This window comes from Phalaenopsis equestris, unplaced genomic scaffold, assembly GCF_001263595.1.
Source record: "Phalaenopsis equestris unplaced genomic scaffold, ASM126359v1 Scaffold000126, whole genome shotgun sequence".
Classification (NCBI taxonomy): Eukaryota; Viridiplantae; Streptophyta; class Magnoliopsida; order Asparagales; family Orchidaceae; genus Phalaenopsis; species Phalaenopsis equestris.
The window spans coordinates 35,625-53,209 of record NW_018164568.1 but is presented as its reverse complement, the minus strand read 5'-3'; the positions used below and the strand labels follow the sequence as shown (position 1 = coordinate 53,209).

Genomic DNA, 17,585 nt, shown 5'->3' with positions numbered 1-17,585 from the left:
GTTTGAGAGATGAACAATGTTTTAAAAAATGTTTTTGGGTCTAATCTGAGGCAGTCCTCAAGACGGGGTGAAGTGAAATTGCATCAAAATAGTCGAGAGAGGTGTTAAGCCGTGGGGGCATACACCACCGAGGCATCGTTGGAGCACATGTGCCACACCTTCTGTGCATGAATGGTAAGATAAATTAAATTAAAATCATCAAATTAATATACTTATCTTAATGTTAGCTTAAATGATCATGTTCCTCAAATTTTGAAGAGGACTGTGAGGTTGAGGAGCTTGAGGAATAAGAACATCAAGGGGGCATAATTATTTATCTTGTATCATTTTTAACAGTTAATCATGGCTGATTTTATATTTTTGGTTCAACTGGACTTTGAAGTTTGAGTATAAATCATAGTGGTTATTCACTTTGTAATTTACATTTTTCTCCCTTGTATTAAATATTTTAATCATATTTTTCAATTTTTTAATATTCATAATATGAATTCTTGTGGGGTAACATCCCATACCTCAAGCCCTACACCTCATCTCATAACAGATAAAACACCTTCATCATTTAAGACATTGCAGCTACCACAAAAATGCAGTTTTCTTTGAGTTATTTTATTGTTTTTTTTTACTATTTTGCATATTTTCAAGACTATTTTTTTCTTAAATTTCATCTTTTTTTATTTCTTCTTTAAAATAGAAGCCTTTTCAATTCTTTTGTTTTTCTGGTTCTGCAAAGACACTGCTGCTACAGTGTTGAACTTGATTTTAGCATGTCTCATCTAGAAGTTTATTCTATAATATGTAATAAGTATGAAATTATTGTGTGGTAGGTGTGATAGTAGTAGGTATGAGATTATTTGTAACAATTAGATTAGAATGGTAGTAGCACAATCTTAGCTATTAATTTAGGAGGTGCCACTAGTATAAATAGTGGTGGAGTATTTGAGTTTGTATCAAGCCAAGTAAACGTGATAAATAGAAGTGAAGTTTCTTCCATAAATTTTTAACATTTATCAAATCCTAAAAGTTTTTCCATTCCAACAAAGTGGTATCAGAACCTAAAAGCGAGCCTAAATGTTCCTTTTATAGAGCAATGACAAACGGTGGCATGGTTTCATTCCAAGTCTCGATGCCCAAGGAAAGCATCTACGACAATTGGAATATCAAGATGAAGGCACTCCTTAGAGCACATGACGTTTGGGAGGTTGTGGAGAAAGGCTACGAGGAGCCAAGCGACGAGTCCGCTCTATCCACAACACAAAAGAATAGCTTAAAAGACTTGCGAAAGAGAGACAAGAAGGCTCTCTTCCTCATCTATCAAGCTTTAGATGAAGATGGTTTTGAGAAGATCTCAAGTGCTACTTCGGCTAAGTTAGCATGGAAGAAGCTCGAGGTCTCGTATAAGGGAGAAAAGAAGTTTAAAAAAGTACGACTTTAAACTTTAAGAAGTCAATTTGAAGTTTTGCATAAGAAATAAGGCGATTTGGTCTCCGATTACTTTTCCAGAGTCATTATCATTTTCAATCAACTAAAAACAAATGGTGAGAAGTTGAAGACGTGGCTATCATGGAAAAAATTCTTCGATCGTTACATTCAAAATTTGATAGTATCACAACCATTATCGAATAGACTAAGGATTTACAAACAATGACGATAGAACAACTTCTAGGTTCATCGCAAGCCCATGAAGAAAAGAAGAAGATGAATGCAACTTTTCAAGACAAATCTCCAACCAACTGAAAAAGATGAAAGCTTCAACAATATTAGAAGCCAACATGGAAGAGGTAGTGGACAATGACGAGTTCATACTAGCAAGCAAGAATGGAGTAACAATAATAACTATGAGAAAGGAGAAAGATTTACAAGAGAACGTGGTCGAGGGTGCTCAAACTCGAGGTATGATAAATCTCAAATTAAGTGCTATAATTGTAACAAGTTCGGGTATTATGCAAAAGAATGTAGAAGACCTAAGTAAAAAGTTAATGAAGCAAAATTAATGAAAGAGTCAACTATATAGAAGAAAAAAGAGAAGAAGATGACACTCCACTTCTAGCATACAAGGACAATGAAAAAGGTGAAGATAGTACATGGTACATGGACACCGATGCAAGCAACCATATGTGTGGAAGACAAATCATGTTCGTAGAGCTTGACGAATCAGTAAGTGGCAATGTGTCTTTTGGAGATGAGTCCAAGATAGAGGTGAAAGACAAAGGTAACATTCTCATCTGTCAGAAAAATGAGAAGCATCAATTTATTTCTAATGTTTACTTTGTGTCGAATATGAAGAGCAACATCTTGAGTTTAGGACAACTCTTGGAGAAAAAATATGATATTCACTTGAAAGAAAATACTCTCTTCTTTAAAAAAAAAATATTGGTAACTTGATTACTAAAGTATCAATGTCTAAAAATAGAATGTTCTCACTCAACATCAAAACGATATTGTCAAATGTCTGAAGACCTATTATAAAGATACTTCTTGGCTCTGACATCTCCGATTTGGGCATCTCAACTTTGGAGGACTTGAATTGCTTTCAAAGAAAGAGATGGTGAGAGGACTACCTTGCATCAACCACCCTCATCAAAAACCACTCTAATCAATTATGTGAAGGATGTTTGCTCGGAAAGCACTTCAGAAAAAGCTTTCAAAGAGAGTCAAGTTCAAGAGCCCAAAAGCCTCTTGAGCTCATACATACATATGTCTGCGGTCCAATAAAGTCGAGCTCACTCAGTAAGAGCAACTTTTTTCTTCTCTTCATAGATGACTTTTCACGAAAAACATGGGTATATTTCTTAAAACAAAAATCAGAAATTTTTAAAATATTCAAGAAGTTTAAGGCAGATGTAAAGAAAGAGAGTGATCTCAAGATCAAAGCTATGTGATCTGATCGAGGAGGAGAATTCACTTTAAAAGAATTTCAAGAATTTTGTGAAGCTAACTGAATACGTCGATTCTAACTATTTCAAGATCCCCCCAATAAAATGGAGTAGCGGAAATGAAAAATAGAACCATCCTTAACATGACAAGGAGCATGTTAAAAAGCAAGAGATTGTCGAAGGAGTTTTGGGCAGAAGCGGTTGCATGTGTTGTTTATTTGGCTAACCGATCACCAACAAGAAGTGTGTTGGGAAAGACACGACAAGAAGCATGGAGTGGAAAGAAGTTTGACATTTCTTATCTACGAGTTTTTGGATACATAACTCATGTACACATACCCGACGAGAAAAGAAATAAGATGGATGACAAGAGCGAAAATTCATTTTCATTAGTTATGACAACAACTCGAAAGGCTACAAGCTATACAATCCAAATACAGAGAAGACAACCATCAGCAGAGATGTCATTTTCGATGAAGGAGGAGAATGAGACTAGGGACAATCCCATACTTTCAAGAAGAAGACGCAGAGCAGCCAAGGATCAAGCAAACAAGAGAAGAGTTTACTACTCCACAAATAACATTGACTACAAGTACTCAAAGTTACTCATCGTCATCAACTTCAAAAGAAAATTCAAGTGCAAGAGTATCACTCTTCAGAAGATTAGAAGATCTTTATGAGGTAACTATGAATCAAGATAATTTTACTCTTTTTTGTCTCTTTGTCGACTGTGAGCCCATGAATTTCCAAGAAGTCATACAAAGCAAGAAGTGGAAAGATGGAATGGATGAAGAAATCATGGCAATCGAGAAGAACGACACATGGGAGCTAACTTCACTTCCTAAAGGGCATAAGGCAATTTATGTGAAGGGGGTGTACAAAGCGAAGAAGAATTCCAAAAGAAAATTTGAAAGATACAAGTGCAGTACGTGAAGTCCTAAGATCAAGTTGCAGATATTTTTACCAAGTCACTCAAGAGTGAAGACTTTATTAAAATGAAAAGTATTCTAGGAGTCACAAAATCAAGTTTAAGAGGGGAGTTGAAATATAAACTTGATTTTAGCATGTCTCATCTAGAAGTTTATTCTAAAATATGCGGTAGTTATGAAATTATTGTGTGATAGGTATAGATTTATTTGTGATCATTAGATTAGAATTGTAGTGGCACAATCCTAGTCATTAATTTAAGAGGTGCCACTAACATAAATAGGGGTGGAGTATTTGAGTTTGTATCAAGTCAAGTAAAGGTGATAAATAGAAGTAAAACTTCTTCCATGAATTTTTAACCTTTGTCAAATCCTAAAAGCTTCTTCATTCCAACATACAGTTTCTATCTCAATGAACTATAACATTGTTCATATCTCTTTCTCTAAGGATCCCTTAAGATTAAGGGATGCAATCTAATGAGAAAATTGCAAAACCTACATTTAACATAGCAACTAAATGGGAAAATCATCTAAATTGGTTGCAAATGGTTTGCACATCCATGAAGGAAATTAAAAACATTCTAATTATTTTGTATTGGACCGAAACAAAGAGATCATGCATTAAAGTTTGGGATATGAATGGAACTCTATGGTGTTGTCCTAATAATGGACATCTATTGTTCTGAATATAGCTGATACATAATGTTTCTTCATTCAACAAAAGAAATATGAGATGCAATAAATAATATGTATTCAAAAGTTCATGATATTGCATAAAACTATGAAGTCAAGATCAATATCTCATCCAAGATGCAAAGAGGACAATGCATCCCAAAACATTCCAACCTATTGCAAAGCTTAAGATAAGAGTTGGATCATTCTCAATGCAACCAAATGAAATGTAATAAAGATATAAATCTACATAAAAGGCTTGCTGGAAAAGGCCTAATATACGATTTTATTGTTTGATTAAATTTTAAATTTGATATTTTAAGAGTACAAATTCGGTGGAGAGCTAAGCCTTAGTATCAAAAGTGGTTGACAACAAGAGCTCTCACTCGAAGTCCTCTCCTAATGAAGAACACAAGCAACCGAACCTAATAAAGATGAACAATAGAGATGCTCTATCGTGCACATATTGAAATTACACAAAAATAATACAAAATAAAAAAAAATTCTGTATATAAGGAAATGCCAAAAAAACACTCATTAAGTTCCACAAAGAAAAAACAAAAAGGCCAAAAAGCTTGCTAGCAATACTAGAAAAAATATTTACAAGAGGTACACACTCTAAAATTCTCAAGTACTACCTCCTCTTCTCATATCCTTACAATCTTAGAGATGCCCATTTTTTATTTTTGGATCATTAATTCAAGAGCTGCACGTCGGATGAGAAAATCCTCTCACAAATTTATTTCATATGCATTTCGTCCTAGAAACAACAAAATAATTCTTATCGATAGATCATTAATAATGATGGTCGATCAAAAATATATTAACAAAAATAAATCCAACAAAATCTAAAATATGCTATATTGACCTAAATTTTTTATACCCGAAAGTGTTGTGAGGCAAGTCTATCAATCACTCAAGTATGTGTCGATCAAGTAATATACGAAAACAAGTTCACGTATCGATCCCACGAGGATAATGTTAAAATATTTCTAACATGCGAGTTCCAGCTTACTAAATCGTTAAGTCTAATTTGAAGTGATTGAATGCAAGAAAGGAATATAACAGTTCTAAAAGCGCAGTAAACAGAAATGGTAGGTGGACAGAGAAGGCAAGTGACAGAAATGACAAGAAAAGGTCTTGAGTTTTCAAATATGCAAGGTTCATACTCCTGTGACACCGGTCAGATGGCTTCTTGAGGTTTTATTATGGCACTCATGCTATTGTTGACAACCAGAGATAAAAGTTTTCTCCTAAAGTCTATATCTAGGTCAAAAGAAGAATCGGAAACCAATAAAGTTAAGTTTCACTTAACCCTACAATATTTCTCAGGATTCATTTGGTCACTTATCTAAGTTGCAAAAGCCTAACTAGAATATGTCTAGCATACCATGTTTTTGTGGTTAATCTAATAACTCCACTACACAACGGGCAGAAGTCATAGTTCATGGTGGATTTTAACATTCATAGCTCATACAATAAAAAGTAAACTGTGGCCGAAAGTTTAACACATCAAGATTAGAAACTCATGCATCAAAAGGTATCTAGAGAACAAAAAATTCATAAAATAAAAATGACAAGAAAATAACATACCTTACATCACAAGAGTATGAAGCAAAATTAATCACAAAGCATGAGCAAAGAAAACATGAACTTATTATTGCGAAAATAAAAAAGAAAAAACCCAAGAAATACAAAAAACTCACTACAGAGGTAATAGATGTTGCAATACATCGAAGTCCTCTCTGTTCAATACAAATATCTGTAGATCTATTTCATACATATGCACTCAATCTCTCCTTACAACATCATTAAATCTCTCAATAAAGAAACAAGAGAAGAGAAAGAAACCAAAAAAAAAACACTACTCTTTTGCGTGAACCTAGGGGAAGAACCCCTAGAGCTCTAAAGACTTCCCTAAACTCTAGAGGCTAAGCCCCCAAGATCAAAAATACTTCTATCATGACAAAAATGAGCTTACATACTTAGATATTGCATTGGAGGTCCAAAATAGACATAAAAACTCTCCAAATCCATCAATTTGCAGAACTGAAGCCTCAAGCATGCTGGTGAGCACTGGGGCGCGCATGTGCAGGCGCGGTCGAGCAAGTGTGCCGAGGGTGCACCCGGGTTCGTCTGCGAGGCACCAATGCACGCTCGAGGAGCTTGGGCATGCATGTGCTGGCGTACGCCCGCAAACCTAGAGGGCGTGGGAGTGCAGGCAGGAGGGCACAGCCGCACTAGTACGCAGGGGACGCGGGCGCAGTTACGGATGCATGGGAGCAAAAGCGGGGGCGCGCTGGTGCCCGCACATTGGGACACGCGGGGGCGCGCTGAAATCTTGATTTTCATCCTTTCTACTATCACATTACCTGCTTTCCTTCTTCATGTAGCCTAAACACTTGTAACTTGTCAAACAAAGCAAAATATCTTTCCCAAGTGTAATATCCTCATAAATATGCAATATAATATGAATTATGATAAAGAAAATTTTCACATATTTCATCCACATGAAACCCCCAAACTTAATCATTATTTGCCTTCAAATAATCTCATATCAAATTGGACTCAATTGATATTTATCATTCTCATGTGAACTTTCTAATTCTTTAACAAATTTATTAAGATGTAATTAATGATACAAATCTCATTTTAGGGTAAGATTTTTATTAATTTCATAGAACATAGCCCTTACCTTAATTAATTTCCTATTAAGGCACATCAAATCTAAAAAATGTTTAATCTAGTGTAATTGAAATATTTCATTTTTTCAAAGATATTTTTAAATCAATTAAGAATCAACTAACCAAACGACCATCACTTAAAATTTTTCTTGAATATAATATCATAAGAATTTTATTAAATGAGTTTTTTAAGTTTTATTGGTCAAGAGATAACAAAGGCACAACTTTTTTTTTATTTTTATGTTCATATTAAGCTTCTTCTCAGAAAAGTTGACCACTTATTTTGATTTCTCTTTAAAATCAGGTCTTTCACAATCTTTTTCACTTTTTATTTTCCTTTTTTCTTCTTATTCTTCAACTCTACTGAGAATTAATATATATCTAGTAGAGCAAATTTCTTTTAAAAATTTTGAATATCTAATTTTTCCAAAATGATGATTCTAAATTCTTCTTAATGTGAACCCAAAAGAATTCATTCAAGTTAACTAATAATATTTTAATTATACATTTTAATTATTTTGAGATAATTTAATATTTCGGTGAAAGTTGTTAAAGTGTAAGATTCAATTTTTAGGACATTAATATCAATCCCCCCTTTAATAAGTATCCACAATACAAATAAGGTCATTATATAATCTCATTAAATTATATAATTCCACACATAAGTTCCCACCTTAAAGTATAATCAACAATTCAATTAAGAGAATTATTTTTAAACATATAAATATGCAAAACTCTCTCCCCTAAATTTATTTTTCATTCCATGCATGCCACAAAAAAAATTGCAAGAAAAGAAAAGAGCATAGCATGCAATAACAAGGAATTTATTATCCAGCAATTCGACAGAGTAAAACGCCATCACATGGAGATCACTAATGAAAACCAATAAACTCGGGTAAGGATCTCATCAAACTCGTATGACTCCTGCATAATTAAAACAATCAAAAATACTCAACTCAAAGTCAAAGCTAATTTCAAAGAAATTTTCAAAATAAATTTCAAAACAAATGCAAAAAGTAAAACATGCTCAAAACATCAGGTAACGCTTGGGTTGCCTTCCAAGATAGTGCTCAGTTTAATGTCTTCAGCCGGACCTAAAGTCTTACACCATAATTAAAATTTAATTTAAATAATCCCCTATTAATCACCCAATCTTTGTTTGTCTTGGAGTTTTTATTAAATCCTCAAATTTCAAATTTTCTTGCAATATTTCCCTCTCAATTTGATAGCATTTTTCTAGGGGGTATGTAAAAGGTTTATCTAGATGTTCTTAAGGACCTTTTCTAAATCCAGAATTCTCCCAATTAATTCTCTTATTTGTTGATTAGTATTTTTCTCACAAATTGCAAGAAGTGGTTTCCTAAGAGATTAATCAAGATTTGCATCTTCCAACTCTTTCCTAGAAGCACTCTTATGGGTAGTCTTATAGGCTCAACATTCTCTCTAACAAAACTAGGGGTACCTTGAAAAGAAGAGCTGATTCTTTCTCAATCACTGTCCAACAAAAGCCATCTAATTCAGCTTACTCTTCAAGAACCAATTTTTCATATTCAAAATCATGCTTATCAATAACCCTAATATCCTTTGGGGTTCATTGCTTAATAGGTTAGCTAAATGCCTAATAGATTTGCATCTTTCAACGCTTTCCTAGAAGCACTCTTATGGGTAGTCCTATAGGCTCAACTATCTCTCTAACAAAACTAGGGATGCCTTGAAAAGAAGAGTTGATTCTTTCTCAGTCGTTGTCCAACAAAAGTTATCTAACTCAACTTACTCTTCAAGAACCAACTTTTCAGATTCAAAATCATGCTTATCAGTAACCCTGATATCCTTTGGGGTTTATTGCTTAATAGGTTAGCTAACTGCCTAATTTGATTTTCTATAGTTCTCAATGCAACAATTTGGCTTTGTAATTGATTCCCCATATGTACTATCAATTCTTCTAAATACACATTTTCTTCAAGGAATCTTTGTTGTTCCAATTTTCTACAGGATTGGCTTGAATGCTCCATCACTACTTGTTTTTCTAAACTTAGGTTATTACTATTATAATTAAGTTTGGGTCAGTTGACCAACTTGATTTGCAAGTTTTGGAATACGGGTCATCAAACTTAATTTCTATAGCAGTGTGTTCAAAACTCATGTGAATGCTAGTCATCAATAGGTTGACACACTCCTAAAAATATTTAAACTAGTTTTCCTTAGGGTTTGTCATTCTGAAGTGTCGAAACACAAGAATAAAATAAAGCAAATAAAAAAATTTTCAAATTTAGACGATGAGTATTTCAACTAAAATTCTTCTAAGGTTAGAAAATTTTAACAATTATCCCCTGTAACGACACTAAAAACTTGATATATGAAATTATTGTGAGACAAGTCGGTCGATCACTCAAGTATCATTTAGATCAAGCAATATACAAAAATGAGTTTGTGTATCTATTTCATGAGAATAGTGTTAAATTACTTATAACATGCGAAGTTCTAGTTTACTAAACCGCTAAGTTTAGTTTGAAGTGATTGAATGCAAGAAAAGAATCTAACAACTCTGAAAGAGCAGTACATAGAAATGGTAGGTGGACAGAGAACGTAGGTGATGGAAATGACAGGAAAAAATGTGGAGTTTTTCAGATATGAAGGATTAATACTCTAGTGACACCGGTCATGTGATTACTTGAGTTTTGCATCTGATGCCACTGTCAAGCAAAAGAAAGCACGTTGACTCGAACCCTAGCCAACATCCTGGAGTCGAATGGCTTGTATGTGAGTGAAGGGAGACAAGAGGAGGAGAAGAAGAAGAAGAAGAAGTTGAAGGAGCAAGAAGGTTCAAACGGTTTTCCTTGTCGTGCAAAGCCTACTATGCTCGATCGACCATGAGCGATGGAAGAGGGAGCAAATTGGCTCGCCGTTAGCATTAAAGTCTAGCCCCTATGTGAAGGAGTAGAGCAGAAGAGGAGCTGAGCCCCTATCAAATAAGAAGAAGCTCATACATGCATGCGAGAAGGGCAGCAGACCAAAGGAATTTTAGGTAAGCTAGGGTATAATTTTATTTTAATTAATGAATTATACATACACGCACGCACGCACGCACGCACGCACGCACGCACGCACGCACACACACACAGACATACACAGACATACATATATATAAGTTTACTCATTAAATTTTAATAATAAGTATATTTAAAATAGGGAAGAATTTGAAAAAAGGGAGATTCAATTTTGAGATTGAGTAAATCATTATGAAGATAATATAAGTTTTAATTAAAATTAAAGTTTAATTTAGTTAGTTTATATATAATATTTAATAAAATATTAATTTATAACAATAATTAAACTTGACCATTTGAACATAGAATATCAGGAGTTAGGGCATCAGTGAGACAAGTAAGCAAAATAAGGTGAGTGACTACTTTCTTATATGTATTAAATTGATGTTTTATTTAATAAAGACTTTCATTATTGCTTCAAATACATATTTTTATAATTATATGCATCCAATAAAGCAAGAGAATCATTGCAATGAATGAAACGATAAGAAGAAAAACTGATTGCTCAGTATCTTTAAAATAAGGTAATTTAAAGAAAATGAAATGTAAAAGCTTAAGTCATACAGGATTACTCTCAGATGATATTGGCAGGGGTGCAATCTATTCGTGCACGATATAGAAAATGGAAATGACAGAGGTGTAACTTCGAGTACAAATTTTTTAGGGTACCTACGGGTACAATTTTGATGATATTTTTTAAAATGATGGTAATCCTGATATAACTTCTTAAATATATTAAAAAAAGGTAAATGGTTACATTGAAATGTAAAATGTTAAGTTTAAAATGAAAGCTTATCGTTTTATTAACTAATGAATTATAATTTTTTTGTCATCTATGCATAGGATTTACATATGAATTTAATGGATAACAAGATTATAATTGCCCATAAAGTCATGAACACTTATTTTTAAATTAAATTTTTTCTTTCAGAAAATACTACATATTAATATGCGTGACAGAAGGGATTTAGAGTTTGTTTAGGGCGGCGATGCGGTGTCGCAATGTAGTTTTGCATGTTTGACAAAATTATGTTATGTTTGCATTTTCAAAAAATTGTAGTTGAAAGCTGCATTTTGGTACCGGACATGGTTACCTGTGGAAGCTGTTAGAAAGTTGTGGTCAAACATTTTCGAAAAAAAAAAATGTAATAACCACCACAGCTTTTTGAACAGTAGTTTTGTCTTCAACAGTTTCACAGGTGCTTCTTCAAACAGTTGCAGGTGCTCCAAACAAACCCTTAGTTTAAAGGAAGAAAATTTATGATAGGTACTATGATTTTAGTTTTTTTGTATTGTTTTCTTCTGAATAGTGATATATTATTATATACTAGTTTGGGATATTGTCTACAAACTATATAGTTATTTCTAGATTTTTTAATTTATGTGTAGTATATTTTGTGGTTTATTAATGGTTAATATTGAAATTTCTAAAAAATCTATGAAAAATAAATTAAATATTAATATCTTCGTATTATAGTTACCGACTTAGTTAATTATAAGATATCAGATCAGATCATGACAAACCAATCATCAAACATGATCTTTACTTCAGTCCAACATTTTTTTAATCTATTCTATGAATTTTTTATATTATAAACTCCTCCTTCAACACTCATATATCCAAATCATACATAAATAAAAATACGCATACATAAATGGGGGTTCAAGCCTCGGCTTTAAGCAGCTATAAAATGGATTATATTAAACTAAGAAAGGGTGATTGCTATATTGATGGAATTGAATCATCATAAATAATTTTCTCCATATCCATGCAAACACGTTTGTATGCATCTCTAGCATGCTCTTGAAGCATCTTTTAATTTGCAGTCCTTAACATTTATCATATGTAATCTCGGGGGTCGCTTATTAGATCTTTGTTGTGAAAATGATCAGAAGACCTTTGCACTATGCTCACTCTCATAGTAAAAGTCGATGTCAACTCTATCACCAAATTATCATTGTGCAAAAAGCTTTGGCATTATCAACTTTTTTCTTATATGAGTCGATATCCTCTTTCATTACTTCTGACACTTTAGCACATCAACTCTATCATCAAACTATTGTTGTGCAAAATATTTTGATATCGTAAACTTTTTTCATATGTGAGATCTCCTCTTTCATTGCTTCTGACATATTAGCACATGGTGCGCTATTTTTATGTGAGCCTAAGAGGCATTCAATTATGCTTATAACTCCTTTTACTATGTTCTTGTAGTTATTGTATTTCAAATAAATGCATACTTTATTGTTGCCTCTAATGTCGATATGCACATTGTGTCCATGTTGAATATTTTTAATTACCAAATGTATACTTCTCCTTGCCTCTAATCATTTCTTACCAAACACTAAAATGAAAATTTTATTTCAAAATTCAAACAATATGATAATATAAATACTGAAAGAAAATAAAAGGATATGGTTAAATATATAGAAATTTTTAATCCTTATAAAACTTAAAGACTATTTGATGAGGGGTATTGGCAGCTACATCAATGCCTGTGGGAGAGGACAGGTGGAGTAGAAGCAAGCGCCAACAGTTGGAAAATACTATGCAACAGCAATGACAACAAGAGCAACAAGAGAAGTAGGTAACGACGACTGCATTAGAGGAAGTAGGTGACATTTATAGCTTAAACAACAAGCAACAACGCTGGGAAGCCTAACTAGAATGTCATTGTGAGAGAGCTAGGGGAGATCTTGTCTGAGAGGTTTGATCGAGCATTCATTGTTGCTTTAATCCATGTAATATAGGGAAAAAAACTAATATGCATTACTTGCACGTCTCAATCTAATAGAGGCAATGTGCACCTCAACACTGGCAGCTTTTGAAACAATCTCTAATAATAAGACCATATATTATTAGTAAGATATTAGGCTGTAGGGAATGCCTTAATGCTAATACATTATGATGACTTCATAATGATAGGTAATAATGTGGAAAGAATAAAAAATTTAAATATCATTAAAGGAATTTGAAACCAAAATAATTGGCAAATTAAAGTGTTTTCTTAATATTGAGATTAGGCACTCTACACATCGAATCTTTATATTAGAACAAGAATATATAACAAATTTGTTCAAAGATAGCACGCATGTTAAAAGTCCCACATCATTCAATCATAAACTGATTTTACAGAAGATAAAACAAAACATATCTCATATATAAGACCTATGGAAAGAATTATCTACTTATCTTATAATAAATCTAACATTTATTACATTGCAAAAATTGTGAGTCATTTCATGTACAATCCTAAAAAATTTAATCTTATAATAATGAATAACATTCGACAATATAATGTGAAGAGAACTCGGACAAATCAAGAAAGCCAATTCAAAATTAAGGAGATTCTAACTCTCATACACATAGATGCAAACTACACTGGTATTGTGATTGAAAAGGGTTCAAGCTGAAGATATTGCACGTTCTTAAGATGAAATCTCACAACTTAAAGAAACAAAAAAAATAAATAAATAAATAAATATGATAGTAAAAATTAGCACAAAAATCAAAGTTAAATTTACGACACGCTCGAGAATTTGTGACTTATTACGAATAAAAATTGTCGTTGAAGATTTAAAGGTTTAATGAAAATGTCTCATGTGGCATCTATTATGATAATCATTTAACAAACTATTTTGCACAAAATCTCGTGCAACATAATCATACAAAGCATATTAAAGTTAATAAAAAATTTATAAAAGAGATACTTGATAGTGGCCTAATCTATGCCACATTTGTAATCAAAAGTGAACAATTTGCAAACACACTCATAAAAAGCCTATTAGGGGTGATCTTTTGAAACTATCAGAAAAACTTAGAATGAACAATATCCATTCATTCATTTGAGAGGAAGTGTGAAAATAGTTCCATAAGCTTCTCCTTGACTTTCACCCTCTTCCTTGCTTGATGCTACCACCTTATCAATTCTTAACTTTTGTCCTAGATTCTTCCCTCTTCCTTTCTCGATGATTTGACCTTATGGATTTGTGAGATACTTACCGCACACAAACTCACTATTCTGTGCGCTAGACAATTGTAATTAATCTTATTTATATCAAATTTCTGCTTTTGCAAGTTGCCTACTATAAGCTCTCCCAAGATTATAATACTATGTAAATTCTTCCCTCTTCCTTTCTAGATGATTTCACCTTATGGATTTGTGAGATACTTACTGCACACAAACTCACTATTCTGTGCGCTAGACTATTGTAATTAATTTTATTTATATCAATTTTCTGCTTTTGCAAGTTGTCTACTATAAGCTCTCCCAAGATTATAATACTATGTACATGTTTAAACAAATATACAGCAAACTACTCTTCAATTCTCATTAAATTCTAATATAAACATTTTCTTTTATTAAATGATGAATGGACAAAAAAATATTAGCATTGACTACTTGCTTCAAAGAGATGTAAACTTAAATATTTTCATGGTTTTTGAAAAAACTCCAACATATTAGTGTTTGGCTAGTTGGTATCACATATCCTTGAAGTGAGTCCAAGTAACCAAACAAATGTTCTTCTCACCCTCAGCATCATGCTACATGAGTGCCTTAATCAATTCATTGAATTTTACATATCATTGAATCAATGATTAGTTCTAAACAAATATAAGTTTAAATTATTAAATACAATGATTGAATTTTAATAATAATTAAAAATAAGGTGACATCAATAATAATATTAAAAAGCTATGATCAATAACTTGGAGAAAATGTCAAATAACACTTTCATTTATTATAAGATTGCATAAAGAAATGGAAAAAAAAACACTAGAATTGTGTTTTAATAAAAGAATGTTGAATTTTGAACAAGAATTTTTACAAATAAAATTGGAAATTTGAAATAACATGAAGAAATTCAGGCTTCGTTTGACATTGGTGTGTTTTATTTGTGTGATATTAAGCTAATTCTTTAAATTGCTTTATGAATTAGACTTGCTTAGCAAAAAATTGTAATTACATTAATATAAGTTGACTTAAATGAATATTATTATAAATTTAATATGCCATCATTATCATCATCTAATCATCATTATCATTATCATTAGCCTAATCCCAACTATTTCAAACTAATATTATTTTATGAATCCTCATTTTTCACCATTCTTGTTGAATATATGTTGCTTGAGATGTTAAACACTATTCAATTGATCATTTCATATCAAATTTTAAAATAGCATATAAATCTTAATTAGTAAAGTATTTAATTAATTTTTAAGGAAAAAGTTAACCTTTACAAAAGCATTTTTTTCAAAATCCAACTAGAGGCGAAACCAGCTTTATTTCTTAGGTGGGCAAAATCATCAAATATTTTATTCTCAAGCATTAGGCACAAAATATACTGAGAAAGGGTAAAATTACAAAATTACCTAAATTATATAAGAAAAAATTATTAAATTTTATTACTTATATAAATAAATCTCAAATTTGAACGTGGGCAAAATTATCCACTCTGAACATAACCTAATTCCGCCCTTGAATCCAACTAAAATACTACTAAAAAAACTAAATTTCCATTTTTCATACAAGTATACCTTATCTCACATACTTCTTCCAATGCAACATAAGTAGCAAAAAAAAAAAAAATCAAAAAATACCTTAATCCTAATGACTATTATGGACTAATAAAACTTCCACCAAACTATGTAAGACCACTTAATTAATCTTAAGCAAACACAAATCAACAATACTAAAAAAAATAAAAAATCATAATAGTTTATAAAATCTAACCTCATTGTAGGCCTACTACTTGCCTGTGGATGCAAAAGCCACAGGCAGAAGGAAGCTTCCTTTGGCCACTTTAGAAGCATTTGTGGTGGAAGAACTCTATCTCTCAAGTTTGACATCTTGCCAAACTTATCTTCCAAACTCTCAAACATACAAAACAACTGATAACAAAGAGCCAAAATAAGCAATAAAATAATAGTACAATTTAAGCCAAAGTAAAGCACACAGTTGATTCACACTTACCTCAAAGAGAAGAACTCCTAATTTATATACATCAGAAGCAAATGTGCTTTGCTTCCCCTCAACTTCTTCAGGGCTAGAATACCAATTCAACTCCATTCTCAACATCTTCTTGAGAGGAAAGTCCCTCCATTGATCATCAGCTTCACTCCCCACATGTAATTCTCTCTTTCGTCGAATTCAACCAATCACGGGCTCCGGCGATACGGCCGCCTTCTTCTTCTCCACAAGAGGTGTCTGAGCAAGAGGCTGATTCAATGAATGTCAAATGGTTGAGTGGTGACAACACAAAGCATGATGGCCTGATGTTGTTCACCACAACTCCCTGAGAATGAGCAAGGTTCACCGCCTCAGCGACCTGCCGGAATATATGAAGACATTCTACAAAGTCCACCGGTCTCTTGGGCCTGTCCAGCCACTCTCTCAGACTCACTTCGCCGGAATTCTGTTCAGCGCCATGGCCGGAAGATTTCAACTTGGGATCAAAACCTCTTTCATCAGTGCCACAGCGCCGGGTGAGATCCTCCTCGTCCTCCACCTCCTCCTCCATAGAAATGCTGGTTAGTAATTACCTGGAGCTTTTGCCACCGTTCCCATCACAAGAACCAATCTTTAAAGATCGCTGGTTCTACCAGATAAACAAGATGAAGAGATACATAGATTTCTAGCACCAAGATCGGATCTTTCACACAGGATGTAAAAAGCTAGCAGCTTTCCATCAAAGCCCAAATGCAGAAAGCTCTCATCTTTAAGTCAAAACTGCAAACACACTGAACACACCAAACCAAATAATCGAAGAGAAAGAAAGAGAAACCAAAGAGAAGCGATAAAAGGAGAAAAAAAGAGAGAAGCGTACCACAAGATGACTTTTTAAGCGCCCCTCATTCGAACAGCTTCGTCCTTGTATCACGGAAGCTCCTTAACCTCACAAATCTGCAGGCTTCTCCTACCTATATTATCTTCAACCAGAAAAAAATGAAGCTTTTTTCATATTTTCAGCCAAAAGAAAAAAGAGGAGGAAGATGAGAAGCGCATCCAGCCGCTTGAATTTGAGAACCGCTGCTGCAAAAAAGTGGTGTAATGGCAAAAGAAATTGAGGAGGAGGAGGCGGAACATCTGCTTAATTTTCCACACCTTCCTGGCTGCATCCTGCATACTTCGAGCTACGTGGTTCTTCCATGTCCGCTCACCACGTCCAGTTTTTACACCTTTTGGTTGCTGTACGAAATTAACTTTTTCAATATATAAATATTTTCTTAATAAATATTCACCGCCATAACTGAAGATTTTCATGAAATACTAATATATGTCTATCTATATATATAATAGAACTCTTTATATTTTCTTATAAGGATTTATGGCAGTACTAATATTAGCCATCATATTTCTTTATGTATTTTAATATAAT

The 17,585-nt window shown here is 32.9% G+C and overlaps 1 protein-coding gene across 1 annotated transcript in view; it reads right to left on the bottom strand.

Moving 5' to 3' along the window:
• The window catches only part of LOC110021271 (protein SPA1-RELATED 3-like), a 43,916-nt gene extending 26,546 nt beyond the window's left edge, over positions 1-17,370 (bottom strand). The window contains 4 exon segments of the mRNA XM_020719704.1: positions 15,941-16,098; positions 16,181-16,352; positions 16,354-16,947; positions 17,034-17,370. Of these exon segments, the coding sequence (XP_020575363.1) occupies positions 15,941-16,098; positions 16,181-16,352; positions 16,354-16,727 (704 nt within the window). The 5' untranslated portion in view covers positions 16,728-16,947; positions 17,034-17,370.
• Between the last annotated feature and the right edge of the window lie 215 nt (positions 17,371-17,585).